Genomic DNA, 14,352 nt, shown 5'->3' with positions numbered 1-14,352 from the left:
AGTAGGCCATTCGGCCCTTCGAGCCTGCTCCGCCATTCGAGCCTGCTCCGCCATTCAATGAGATCATGGCTGATCTTCGTCTGAGATCATAGCTGATCTTACCAGTTCAGTACCCCGTCCCCGCCTTTTCTCCGTAACCCTTAATCCCCTTAGCCTTCAGAAATATATCCAATTCTCTCTTGAAAATATTTATTGAATTAGCCTTCGCAGCCCTCTGTGGCAGGGAATTCCACAGGCTCACCACTCTGAGTGAAGAAATTCTTCCTCATCTCTGTTTTAAATGATTTGCCCGCTATTTTTAGACTGTGGCCCCTGGTTCTGTGCTCCCCGGCCATTGGAAACATTCTCTCTGAATTCAGCCTGTCCAGGCCTGCCATAATTTTATATGTTTCGATGAGATCCCCTCTCAATCTTCTAAACTCCAGTGAGTACAAGCCCAAACTATTTAATCTCTCTTCGTAGGTCATTCCCACCATTCCAGGTATCAGCCTGGTGAATCGCCGTTGCACTCTTTCCATGGCAAGAACATCCTTCCGCAGATGGGGCGACCAAAACTGTACACAATACTCCAGATGCGGTCTCACCAGCACCTTGTACAGCTGTAGTAAGGTATCCCTATTCCTATACTCGAACCCCCTTGATATGAAGGCCAACATACCATTTGCCTTCTTAATCGCCTGTTGCACCTGCATGCTCTCCTTCAGTGACTGGTGCACAAGAACACCCAGGTCCCTCTGCACTTCCCCATCTCCCAATCTATTGCCATTTAGATAATAATCTACCCTCCTGTTTTTACCCCCAAAGTGGATAACCTCGCATTTATCCACATTATAGTGCATCTGCCACGTATCCGCCCATTCCCCCAACCTGTCCAAATCGCACTGTAGCCTCCTGACATCCTCATCAGAGCCCACCCCTCCTCCTAGTTTAGTGTCGTCAGCGAATTTGGAAATATTGCATCCAATTCCCTGATCCAGATCATTTATATATATTGTGAACAGCTGGGGTCCCAGGACAGATCCTTGCGGCACCCCGCTGGTCACTGCCTGCCACTCCGAAAACGAGCCGTTTATTCCAACTCTCTGTTTTCTATCCGCCAGCCAGTTCTCTATCCACGTTAATACTTTGCCCCCAGTCCCATGAGCCTTAATTTTGCATGATAATCTTTTGTGTGGAACCTTATCGAAGGCTTTCTGGAAGTCAAGGTACACCACATCCACTGGCTCTCCCCCATCTATTTTACCAGTTACTTCCTCAAAAAATTCCAGCAGATTAGTCAAACACGATTTACCCTTTGTAAATCCATGTTGACTCTGTCCGATCCTTTCCCCATTTGTCAAGTGCTCCGCTATTTTATCCTTAATAATGGACTCTAGCATTCTGCCCACAACCGATGTAAGGCTTACTGGTCTATAATTCCCTGCTTTCTCTCTACCCCCCTTTTTAAATATTGGGGTAACATTAGCTACCCTCCAATCCACGGGTACTGTTCCCGAGTCAATGGAGTTCCGGAAGATGATCCTTAGAGCATCTGCTATCTCCAGGGCCACCTCCTTAAGTACCCTAGGATGTAGTTTATCAGGCCCCGGGGATTTGTCGGCCTTCAGTCCCCTCAACTTACCCAACACCATATCCCTAGAGATACTAATTTCTGTCAGCTCCTCCCTCTCATTAGTCCCTATGTTTGCCGATATTCCTGGGAGGTTATTTGTGTCCTCCTTTGTGAATACAGAACCAAAGTATGAGTTTAATTGGTCTGCCATTTCCTTATTCTCCATTATATATTCTCCCGAATCGGACTGCAAGGGACCGACTTGGGATTTTACCAGTCTTTTCCTCCTGATATACCGATAAAAGCTTTTGCAGTCTGTCTTTATGTTTGCTGCACGTTTACTTTCGTATTCTATTTTCCCCTTCCTGATTAATCCCTTTGTCCTCTTTTGCTGTATCCTGTACTGCCCCCAATCTTCCGGTCTGGTGTTTTTTTTTGCCAGTTGATATGCCCTTTTTTTTGATTTTATGCTGTCCCTAATTTCCCTCGTTATCCACGGTTGAGTCACCTTTTTAGGTTTATTTTTATGCCAAACCGGTATAAACATGTTCTGGAATTCTTCCATTCTATCTTTGAATGCTTGCCATTGTCTATCCACTGTCAATCCCCCCAGAAACACCACCCAATCAATCTTACCCAATTCCCGTCTCATACCCTCGTAATTCCCTTTATTTAAGTTCTGGACCTTAGTCTCTGATTCAATTTCCTCACTCTCCATCTCGACTGAGAGCTCGATCATATTATGATCGCTCTGACCCAAGGGGCCTCGTACAAGAAGATTGCTGATAAGTCCCTTCTCATTGCACAATACCCAGTCTAAAATGGCCTGATCTCGAGTCGGCTCCTCGACATATTGGTCCAGATAACCGTCCCGAAAACATTCCAGGAATTCCTCCTCCTCAGAATTTTTACTAATTTGGGTAGTCCAATCAATATGTAAATTAAAGTCACCCATGATGACAGCTGTGCTCTTATCGCACGCTTCTCTAATTTCCCTTTTTATGCCTTCCCTCACCTCCATATTACTATTTGGAGGCCTATATATCACACCCACTAACGTTTTCTTCCCCTTGCTATTTCTCATTTCTACCCATACAGATTCCGTTTCATCCGAGTTAATATCCTTCCTTTCCATTGCATTAATCCCCTCCTTTACCAGCAATGCTACCCCACCTCCCCTACCTTTTTGCCGATCATTCCTAAATATTGTATATCCCTGGATGTTAAGTTCCCAGCCTTGCCCACCCTGCAGCCACGTTTCTGTAATCCCAATCAAATCATACTTGTTTACCTCTATTTCCACAACTAATTCATCCACCTTGTTCCTAATGCTTCTAGCATTAAGATACAAAGCCTTCAGGCTTGCTTTTTTCACACTCTCATTATGAATTAGTTTGGCCCTTTGTGTTTCTCTCCTTTGCTTATTGCTTCTCACCTGGACGGTTTGCACCTGGGCGGGACCTGAACCGATGTCCTAGAGGGAGTGTTTGCTAGTGCTGTTGGGGAGGGTATAAACTAAAATGGCAGGGTGTTGGAAACCTGTGCAGGGAGACAGAGGAAAGGGAAGCAAGGATAGAAACAAAAGACAGGAAGGAGAAAAGCAAAAGTGGAAGGCAGAGAAATCAAGGGTGTAAATCAAACAGGGCCACAGTAAATAAGAATTCTAAAAGGACTAAGAGTGTTAAAAAATCAAGCCTGAAGGCTTTGTGTCTTAATGCGAGGAGCATTCGTAATAAGGTGGATGAATTAACTGTGCAAATAGATGTAAACGGATATGATATAATTGGGATTACGGAGACATGGCTCCAGGGTGACCAAGACTGGGAATTCAACATCCAGGGGTATTCAATATTCAGGAAGGACAGGAAAAAAGGAAAGGGAGGTGGGGGAGCATTGCTGGTTAAAGAGATTAACACAATAGTAAGGAAGGATATTAGCTCTGATGATGTGGAATCTGTATGGGCAGAGCTGAGAAATACCAAGGGGCAGAAAACATTAGTGGGAGTTGTATACAGACCCCCAAACAGTTATGCGGAGGTTGGGGATGGCATTAAACGGGAAATTAGACGCGTTCAATAAGGGCACAGCAGTTATCATGGGCGACTTTAATCTACATATAGATTGGGCTAACCAAATTAGTAACAATACTGTGGAGGAGGAATTCCTAGAGTGTATACGGGATGGTTTCCTGGACCAATATGTCGAGGAACTAACTAGAGATCAAGCCATCTTAGACTGGGTATTATGTAATGAGAACGGATTAATTAGCAATCTTGTTGTACGAGGCCCCTTGGGGAGGAGCGATCATAATATGAAGGAATTCTTCATTAAAATGGAGAGTGAAGTAGTTGACTCAGAGACTAGGGTCCTGAATTTAAATAAAGGAAACTACGATGGTATAAGGCACGAGTTGGCTAGGATGGATTGGGGAATGTTACTTGAAGGGTTGATGGTGGATAGGCAATGGCAAACATTTAAAGATCGCTTGGATGAACTACAGAATTTGTTCATCCCTGTTTGGCAAAAAAATAAAACAAAAAAGGTGACTCAACCGTGGCGAACAAGGGAAATTAGGGATAGCATAAGATCCAAGGAGAGGACATATAATTTGGCCAGAAAAAGCAGCAAACCTGAGGATTGGGAGCAGTTTAGGATTCAGAAAAGGAGGACAAAGGGATTCATTAAGAGGGGGTAAATAGATTATGAGAGTAAGCTTGCAGGGAACATAAAATCTGACTGTAAAAGCTTCTATAGAAGAGAAAAAGATTGGTGAAGTCATGCATAGGTCCCTTGCAGTCAGAATCAGGGGAATTTATAATGGGGAACAAAGAAATGGCAGACCAATTAAATACATACTTTGGTTCTGTCTTCACAAAGTAGGACACAAATAACCTCCCAGAGATGTCGGGGAACATAGGGTCGAATGAGAGGGAGGAACTGAATGAAATCAGTATTTGTAGGGAAATGGTGTTAGGGAAATTGATGGGATTGAAGGCCGATAAATTCCCTGGGCCTTCGTAGCGAGAGGGCTTGAGTACAGGAACAAGGATATCTTGCTGCAGTTGTACAGGGCCTTGGTGAGACCACATCTTGAGTATTGCGTGCAGTTTTGGTCGCCTTATCTGAAGAAGGATGTTCTTGCCATGGAGGGAGTGCAGCAAAGATTCACCAGACTGATACTTGGGATGGCAGGAATGACGTATGAGGAGAGGTTGGGTCGATTGGGCTTATACTCGTTGGAGTTTAGAAGAATGAGAGGGGATCTCATTGAAACTTATAAAATTCTGACAGGACTGGACAGACTAGATGCAGGAAGGATGTTCCCGATGGTCGGGGAGTCCAGAACCAGGGGTCACAGTCTAAGGATAAGGGGTAAGCCATTTAGGACAGAGATGAGGAGGAATTTCTTCACCCAGAGAGTGGTGAACCTGTGGAATTCTCTACCACAGAAGGCAGTAGAGGCCAATTCATTAAATATATTCAAGAAGGAGTTGGATATATTTCTTAAGGCTAAAGGGATCAAGGCATATGGGGAGAAAGCAGGGACAGGGTACTGAATTTGGATGATCAGCCATGATCTCATTGAATAGTGGAGCAGGCTCAAGGGGCCGAATGGCCTACTCCTGCTCCTATCTTCTATGTTTCTATGATGATCTACATCCTAGGGCACTTAAGGAAGTGGCCCTAGAAATAGTAGATGCATTGCTGGTCATCTACCAAAATTCTATAGACTCTGGAATAGTTCCCATGGATTGGAGGATAGCTAATGTAACCCCACTATTTAAAAAGGGTGGTAGAGAAAAAACGGGGAATTATAGACCGATAAGCCTGACACCGGTAGTGGGAAAATGCTAGAGTCCATTATATAAAAGATATATAATAGCAGAGCACTGGGCAAACGATGACAGGATCGGACAAAGTCAACATGGATTTACAAAAGATAAGTCATGCTTGACTAATCTATTGGATTTTTTTGAGGATGTAACTGGTAGAATAGATAAGGGAGAACCAGTGGATGTGGTGTATTTGGACTTTCAGGCTTTCGAAAAGGTCCCGCATAAGAGATTAGCATGTAAAGTTAAAGCACATGGGATTGGGGGTAAGGTACTGACTTGGATAGAGAACTAGTTGGCAGACAGGAAGCAAAGAGTTGGAATAAACGGATCTTTTTCTGAGTGGCAGGCAGTGACTAGTGGGGTACCGCTGGGATCGGTGCTAGGACCCCAGCTATTTACAATATATATATATATATATATATAAATAAATGATCTAGACAAGGGGAGTAGATGTAATATCTCCAAGTTTGCAGACGACACAAAGCTGGGTGGGCGTGTGTGCTGTGAAGAGGATGTAGAGAAACTCCAGTACGATTTGGACAGGTTGGGTGATTATACTACATTTGCCATGCATCTGCCCAATGTGGATAAATGCAAGGTTATCCACTTCGGTGGCAAAAACAGGAAGACAGATTATTATCTGAACAGCAATAGATTGGGAAAAGGGGAAGTGCAACGAGACCTGGGTGTCCTTGTGCACCAGTCGCTGAAGGTAAGCATGCAGGTGCAGCAGGCAGTTAAGAAGGCAAATGGTATGTTGGCCTTCGTAGCGAGAGGATTCAAGTACAGGAGCAAGGATGTCTTGCTGCAGTTGTACAGGGCCTTGGTGAGACCACACCTTGAGTATTGTATGCAGTTTTGGTCACCTTATCTGAGGAGGGATGTTCTTGCCATGGAGAGAGTGCAGCGAAGATGCACCAGACTGATACCTGGGATGGCAGGAATGACGTATGAGGAGAGATTGGGTCGATTGGCCTTATACTCGCTGGAGTTTAGAAGAATGAGAGGGGATCTCATTGAAACTTATAAAATTCTGACAAGACTGGACAGACTAGATGCAGGAAGGATGTTCCCGATGGTCGGGGAGTCCAGAACCAGGGGACACAGTCTAAGGATAAGGGGTCGGCCATTTAAGACCGAGATGAGGAGGAATTTATTTTCTCAGAGGGTTGTGAATCTTTGGAATTCTCTGCCCCAGAGGGCTGTGGATGCTGAGTCTTTGAGTATATGCAAGGCTGAGATAGATAGTTTTTTGGAATCAAGGGATATGGAGATCGGGCAGGAAAGTGGAGTTGAGGTCGATGATCAGCCATGATCTTATTGAATGGCGGAGCAGGCTCGAGGAGCCGTATGGCCTACTCCTGCTCCTAATTCTTATGTTCTTATATATCATGCAGACTCCAGATACTAGAGGACTTCTAGAATAGAAGAGTTTACTAAAATACTCCGTACCTCCTTTGAAATGAAAGATGCTATTCCAGTTACATCATCGCATTCCAGTTTTCCTTCAAGAGGTCCGAAGAATATTCCTCTGGGAAGTGCCTTAGAAACGCACCAGATGCCTAGCTGGTTTTCCTGAGTCTGGGAAGGTCCTGCTGCCAGACCAGGGGGGAGTGTGTAGAAGGCTCGGCATGGCAACCCAAGCTCCACTGGAGTATCTTTTATAAAAGGCGGCAGGCCGTGTACTGGACATCTCTTTTCGAAGAACTCCTGACAGTCCTCACAGACTAAAGAAAAAAATGGAACAGGAGAATTTACACAACATTTAAGGTTTAAGAACAGCAAGGTGAAGCAACACATTAGTGCATAAAGCCGTGGGTTTTCACATGAGCTTCCATCCTGCTGATAAGTTATCAAACACGGCTGGTTCCTAAGAGGCTCCACACCGTCATTCTCAACACCCCTTTCTGCCTAGTAAGAGTAGCAATGATGAAGGCTGTGTTTAAAGTTGCCCACCCACCCATCCTCTCAGGCAGAATCCTGTGTATACGATAACATAAAGCTACAAAATGGAGAAAATGGAGAACAATTTCTTGTTTTAGGCCAGTTCTCTGATTGTTACCTTCTTTGTAGCCCCAACTGTTATCTGGTAGCATTGGTCTGGCTGTATGTTGGTGCTAGCTCATGCTCCTGCTTCTTCTGCTCCACTTTCCCCTCCCTCCCCTATTTAAAGTGTGGTGGATATAACTCGGAGGCTACATTGCCAATGGTCACCCTCTTTTGTTTGAGTGGTGATAGGGGGGACAAAAGCCCAAACTATTCTTTAAATGACTGATACAGACTCAGAAATTTAACATACTGTAACTGTTTCTTTCCAGGTTTTTTGGTGGGTTCATGTTTTGTTACATATTTTCCTGTTTCTACCAGACCCAAAGCACTCGCATTGATAGAGACATGCCATACCACATGTTCGTTTGCTCCATATTTTATTCACGATTTAGCACATTTGCAGATTTATCTTTAAAAAAAATTAACTTTTCATTTTTAAGTAAACATGTTTGAATAAAACACTTCAACAATGTCAACTTGTATTTATATAATGCCTTTAACATAGTAAAACATCCCAAGGAGCTTCACAGGAGTGTTACCAAACAAAATTCGACACCAAGCCACGGAGATATTAGGACAGGTGGACAAAGCTTGATCAAAGAGGTAGGTTTTAAGGAGCTTCTTAGAGGACTTTTCCTACATTTCAAAAGTACTTCATTGGCTGCAAAGCACTTTGGGGCACCCCAAGGCCATGACAGGCGCTATATAAATGCAATTCTTTCTTTCTTTCAGGAGGAGTGGCAGAGGGGTTTAGGGAGAAAATTCCAGAGCTTAGGGCCCACAGCTGAAGGTACGGCCACAAACGGTGGAGCAAAGAAAAACTTCCCAAAAAAGAAATGGGTCAGGCCATAATTTCAATTTTTAAACAAGTCTCTGTCCACTGAAACATGAATACCTGTGGTATTAAATGGCAGCAGAACTAAACTTCAGTCAACAGTATTCCACCAGTGAGGTGGCATTTTGAATGGGGGAGGTGGAACAATAAAAGACTAGTGTGGCACAGGATTGGAGAGCCAACGTGCAGCATGAAAGGAGGAAAATGGTCTTCAGCTGATCTCTGCCACATTGATGTCGGAAACATAGAAACATAGAAGATAGGAACAGGAGTAGGCCATTCGGCCCCTCGAGCCTGCTCCGCCATTCAATGAGATCATGGCTGATCATCCAAATTCAGTACCCTGTCCCTGCCTTCTCTCCATATCCCTTGATCCCTTTAGCCTTAAGAAATATATCCAACTCCTTCTTGAATATATTTAATGAATTGGCCTCTACTGCCTTCTGTGGTAGAGAATTCCACAGGTTCACCACTCTCTGGGTGAAGAAATTCCTCCTCATCTCTGTCCTAAATGGCTTACCCCTTATCCTTAGACTGTGACCCCTGGTTCTGGACTCCCCGACCATCGGGAACATCCTTCCTGCATCTAGTCTGTCTAGTCCTGTTAGAATTTTATAAGTTTCAATGAGATCCCCTCTCATTCTTCTAAACTCCAGCGAGTAGAAGCCTAATCGACCCAATCTCTCCTCATACGTCATTCCTGCCATCCCAGGTATCAGTCTGGTGAATCTTCGCTGCACTCCCTCCATGGCAAGAACATCCTTCCTCAGATAAGGCGACCAAAACTGCACAGAATACTCAAGGTGTGGTCTCACCAAGGCCCTGTACAACTGCAGCAAGACATCCTTGCTCCTGTACTCAAACCCTCTCGCTACGAAGGCCAACATACCATTTGCCTTCTTAACCACCTGCTGCACCTGCATGCATACCTTCAGCGACTGGTGCACAAGGACACCCAGGTCTCGTTGCACTTCCCCTTTTCCCAATCTATTGCCATTCAGATAATAATCTGCCTTCCTGTTTTTGACACCAAAGTGGATAACCTCGCATTTATCCACGTTATATTGCATCTGCCATGCTTCTGCCCAATCACCCAACCTGTCCAAATCATATCGGAGTTTCTCGGCATCCTCCTCACAGCACACATGCCCACCCAGCTTTGTGTCGTCTGCAAACTTGGAGATATTACATCTAGTTCCCTCGTCTAGATCATTAATATATATTGTGAATAGCTGGGGTCCAAGGACCGATCCCTGCGGTACCCCACAAGTCACTGCCTGCCACTCGGAAAAAGACCCGTTTATTCTAACTCTTTGCTTTCTGTCTGCCAACCAGTTCTCTATCCAAGTCAATACCTTGCCCCCAATCCCATGTGCCTTAACTTTACACACTAATCTCTTATGCGGGACCTTATCGAAAGCCTTTTGAAAGTCCAAATACACCACATCCACTGGTTCTCCCTTACCTATTTTACCAGTTACATCCTCAAAAAGTTCCAGTAGATTAGTCAAGCACGATTTACCTTTTGTAAATCCATGTTGACTTTGTCTGATCCTGTCACTGTTTTCCAAGTGCTCTGCTATTACATCTTTTATAATGGACTCTAGCATTTTCCCCACTACCGATGTCAGGCTCACCGATCTGTAATTCCCCATCTTCTCTCTACCACCTTTTTTGAACAGTGGGGTAACATTAGCTATTCTCCAATCCATGGGTACTGTTCCAGAGTCTAATCGAATGTTGGAAGATGACCAGCAATGCATCTACTATTTCTATGGCCACTTCCTTAAGTGCCCTAGGACGTAGATTATCAGGCCCTGGGGATTTATCGGCTTTCAATCCCGTCAATTTCCCTAACACCATTTCCCTACAAATACTGATTTCTTTCAGTACCTCCCTTTCATCAGACCCTATGTTCCCCGACATTTCTGGGGGGTTATTTGTGTCCTCCTTTGTGAAGACAGAACCAAAATATGTATTTATAATTGGTCTGCCATTTCTTTGTTCCCCATTAGAAATTCCCCTGATTCTGACTGCAAGGGACCTACGCTTGACTTCACCAATCTTTTTTCTCTTCACATAGCTATAAAAGCTTTTACAGTCAGTTTTTATGTTCCCTGCAAGCTTACTCTCATAAAGGGCTACACAGAGGCTAAGGACAAAAGTCCCAATCCCCTGGTCATTGTCAGAACCCTCTTAACATGCAGCTCAGCGCAGCACTGACATTAATTCTAATGAAGAAACAAGGAGCATGCATTTCTATAGCGCCTTTCATGACCTCAGGCTTTACAGCCAAGGAAGTACTTTTAGAGTTGTAATGTAGGAAATGCAGCAGCCAATTTGCACACAGCAAGGTCACTCAAACTGCAATGTGATAATGACCAGATAATCTGTTAGTGATGTTGGTTGAGGGATAAATATTGGCCAAGACATCAGGGAGAACTCCCCTGCTCTTCTTCATCTAGTGCCATGGGATCTATTACATCCACCTAACAGGGCAGACAGGGCCTCAGTTTAATGTCTTATCTGAAATACAGCACCTCAGACAGTGCAGCACTCCCTCAATAATGTATGGAGTGTCAGTCTGGATTATGTACTCAAGTCTCTGGAGTGGGGTTTGAACCCACAACCTTCTGACTCAGGAGCAAGAGTGCGATCCACTGAGCCAAGGCGGACATTCAATCCAAAATGTTAACTCTCTTCAGGTGTTTGCAGCACTTTATGTTTTCTATTTCAGATTTCCAGTCTGCGCAGCTTTAATTTCTCTTCGCACTGGCGTAGGTTTGTCTGCATAGCGCCCGAAGAAAAATACAGGAATTCAAAGCTCAAATTAAGATAATTGTAATGTAGAATCTGAAGGATTCTAGCATGACAGGACAATTTTTATCTGCTGACATTACAAAAAGTACATTTTACCGTAATGATTCTACAGCCTATAGTTACATTTGGACTGGTAATTAAAATAAAATCAACCCCTGATGGTTTAGTGGGTAAGTGCACCATATGGTTTGGCACTAAGTTACACACATCAGGAAAATCCCAGCTTTAATCCCTGGGTTGTATTAATTAAGACAATTCTCAGCAAGTGTGGCATTAAGGTGTTGCAATTAGTCTCATCACCCCAGGGATGGGAAAAATAGGCTGATTTCTTACTGAGGAGGTACTCAGTCACTTCCAATGTTCTTCCCCGTTCTGAAGTGCTGGTTCCATGGGCACCAACAGCATGCTAGTGCCTCTCCCGAGATGCCATACTTCATGAGTCAGCCTGGACAGCGAGTGCTGGTAGGGTATTTAATAGGAGGGTATCACAGCCACACCCATACCTCCCTTCTTACTCGATGTCCACACATTTGCCCGTTCCATCAGGGGTTGCTGCATCACAGTCAGGAGTGAAAACCCTGGCTTATTTCCTCCCGCCGCCCCTCTTAGCCTAGAGGCACAGATACAAACAGCAGCAGTTCCAACTGTTACCTCAACTGAGATCAACTAACTCAGCACAAATTGGGCATCAGAGCTCATTATCTAAGTCAGTTATTCCACAATCTAACTCTTTAGTTAAAAAATATATATGTACAGGGTTTTACTTACACAGCTGCTGCTTGTGGTCTGGTGGAATAAGGTCCTCTTCAGTTAACCCTAGCCCCTCACTTTCTTCATTTACTTGTGGCATCTTTTGGTAACACACCTACAAACAGAAAAAGTCCTATTAATTACAAACTAGCAAAATAAAATAAAACAGATCCTACCTGTATCATCCTCCCCAATCAACCTTGATCAAATCCTGCCCTAGGTATCATGACCCTATATTCAGCCAATCCTGACTTTCGCCACTGGAAACTACACTCACAAGAGTTTAATTCGAACCAGACCCTCTGGTTAAGTCACAGCAGTGGGCAAGTGTTACATGAGGATGTTTATGTGGAGGCTGAACCTGGTTCCTGGCTGAAAGATTTCACGGTCCACATGACCACTCCCTGTCACATAGCAAAGGTTGCTAATTTCAAGGAAATAAATTACATGTTGGAGTTATGCAATATATAATACATGTTACTATACACAGACAAATAGATCTGTATGTAAGAGAACCAAAACAGCTAGTAAAAGTGGACAGTCCCTAATTCATTTTCTAAAAAAAACTAGTCCTGGCAAACATAGTTCTAACATTGTTGTCACTTGGTTTTCAGTCAACTGTCTTCGTGTATATGTAAATCTTTAATACTCTGCTCACTTGAACTGTAAGGACATCCAAGAGTAATTAAAACATTTATGTATAAATATATGATGTGAACACTACATTGAAGTACTGGTGGCTATAGAGATAGGTACAATTTGAGGGGAGGATTACGTGGTGATATTTCCAAGGTGGGTTTCAAGCATAGGCTTTTGCCCAAGAGGAAACCTATGTCTTTGTGCCCGCAGAAAGTTAAGATGATTTCTACGAAGAGCAGAGGGTCGGATCATCGGGCCTGTCTCCAGGTCTCTGTAGCAAGTTAAGAGGAAAAGGGTTATCAACCTGAAACGTTAACTCTGTTTCTCTCTCCACAGATGCACCACAGTTGCCTCACAGCGCCAGGGACCCAGGTTCGAATCCGGCCTCGGAGTTTGCACATTCTCCCTGTGTTTGCGTGGGTTTTCTCCGGGTGCTCCGGTTTCCTCCCACAGTCCAAAGATGTGTGGGTTAGGTCGATTGGCTATGATAAATTGACCCTTAGTGTTAGGGGGATTAAATACGTGGGGTTACGGGGATCGGGTGGGATATGTGTTGGTGTAGGGGTTATGGGGATCGGGTGGGATATGTGTCGGTGCAGGCTCGATGGGCCGAAATGGCCTCTATCTGCACTGTGGGGTTTCTGTGATTCTGTGAGATGCTGCCTGATCTGCTAAGTGTTTCCAGCATTTTCTGTTTTTATTTCAGATTTCCAGCATCCGCAGTATTTTGCTTTTGTAAAAGGAAAAGGAGTGCGTGGCGGGCACGCAGGGAGAAAGTGGGGAAGAGACGGGAAGGAGAGACTTACAGAAAGAAACGAAGATACGGAAGAAAGTGCTCGACAGTCATACCAAGAGAAAGGGAAACAGAAAGATGGAGGGAGACGGAAGACTTAGAGAGAGGGCGGCAGACAGTTACAGAAGGGAGACACGATTGTTATTTTTATCCATGAGTAACGCCACAGGAAGTCGTCTTGTATAAAAAAATATACATTTCGACTGGTATCCCGATTAATCAAATTAAACAGGAGTAAGGATGGGTGCCGATGTTTTAAATACACAAGTCTCGGTGAGAAGTGAAATGTGTCCAGTTTTGAAGAGCAGACTGTGGGTTTATTTTTTGGTTGTTATGCGGCCTGCGCTGCTGTGTTTATTTAGATCACAGCTGGTCTCCCTGACTCTCGCAAACTTCCCTCCCTCCCCCAGAGCGCGGTCTGACCTGAGTCGCTGTCAAAGGTGGTCGAACTCCATGTCCAGGCCGCGGACGCCAACAACACCAGCCAAGCCACCGCCGGACTCCATGTTTCAACAAGCTGGAACCGCCCGCGCTCTGCTTCCCCGCAGCAACACTGACTCGCAACAAACGTTCCGACCTCACTTCTCCCCTCCCCCACCAGAACTGCCAGCGCTGGGGGAATGTGAGGGGCGAGTTATCACCTGCAATGCAACATTGATACAGATTGGAAAATCATTAAAAATATGTAGAGCTGTCCTTATTTTAACAGTGACGTCCTGGTTACGTTTGAATCCAAAATAAATTACTGTATCATTCATAATGAGGGGCACTTGTCAGGCACAAATACAAAACATTATTATAATATGTTCATAATTCAATTCACCATTCTTATTTCATTCCAGTGAGTAACAACTTTGTTTTAATTTATAAAAGTCCTAACCAGATTTCAGGAAAAAGTATTTGAAAATTTTTTCCTCGTTTGTTTGCAAACACAGTGCATCATACGGTGTTAGGGAAATTGATGGGATTGAAGGCTGACAAGTCCCCAGGGCCTGATCATCTACATCCTAGGGTACTTAAGGAAGTGGCCCTAGAAATAGTAGATCATCTTCCAAAATTCTATAGACTCTGGAACAGT

At 44.1% G+C, this 14,352-nt stretch overlaps 1 protein-coding gene across 1 annotated transcript in view; it reads right to left on the bottom strand.

Moving 5' to 3' along the window:
- znf408 (zinc finger protein 408) overlaps window positions 1-13,894 on the bottom strand; it is a 35,274-nt gene extending 21,380 nt beyond the window's left edge. The window contains exons 1-3 of the mRNA XM_086007570.1: window positions 13,698-13,894; window positions 11,861-11,957; window positions 6,841-7,115 (exon numbers count right to left, since the gene is read on the bottom strand). Of these exons, the coding sequence (XP_085863696.1) occupies window positions 6,841-7,115; window positions 11,861-11,942 (357 nt within the window). The 5' untranslated portion in view covers window positions 11,943-11,957; window positions 13,698-13,894. The remainder of the gene's footprint in view (window positions 1-6,840; window positions 7,116-11,860; window positions 11,958-13,697) is intronic.
- Window positions 13,895-14,352: the final 458 nt, after the last annotated feature.

Source organism: Somniosus microcephalus, chromosome 15, assembly GCF_052327205.1.
Source record: "Somniosus microcephalus isolate GS21.2 chromosome 15, FLI_Smic_1.0, whole genome shotgun sequence".
Taxonomy (NCBI): domain Eukaryota; kingdom Metazoa; phylum Chordata; class Chondrichthyes; order Squaliformes; family Somniosidae; genus Somniosus; species Somniosus microcephalus.
This window is presented reverse-complemented; position numbering and strand designations above follow the sequence as displayed.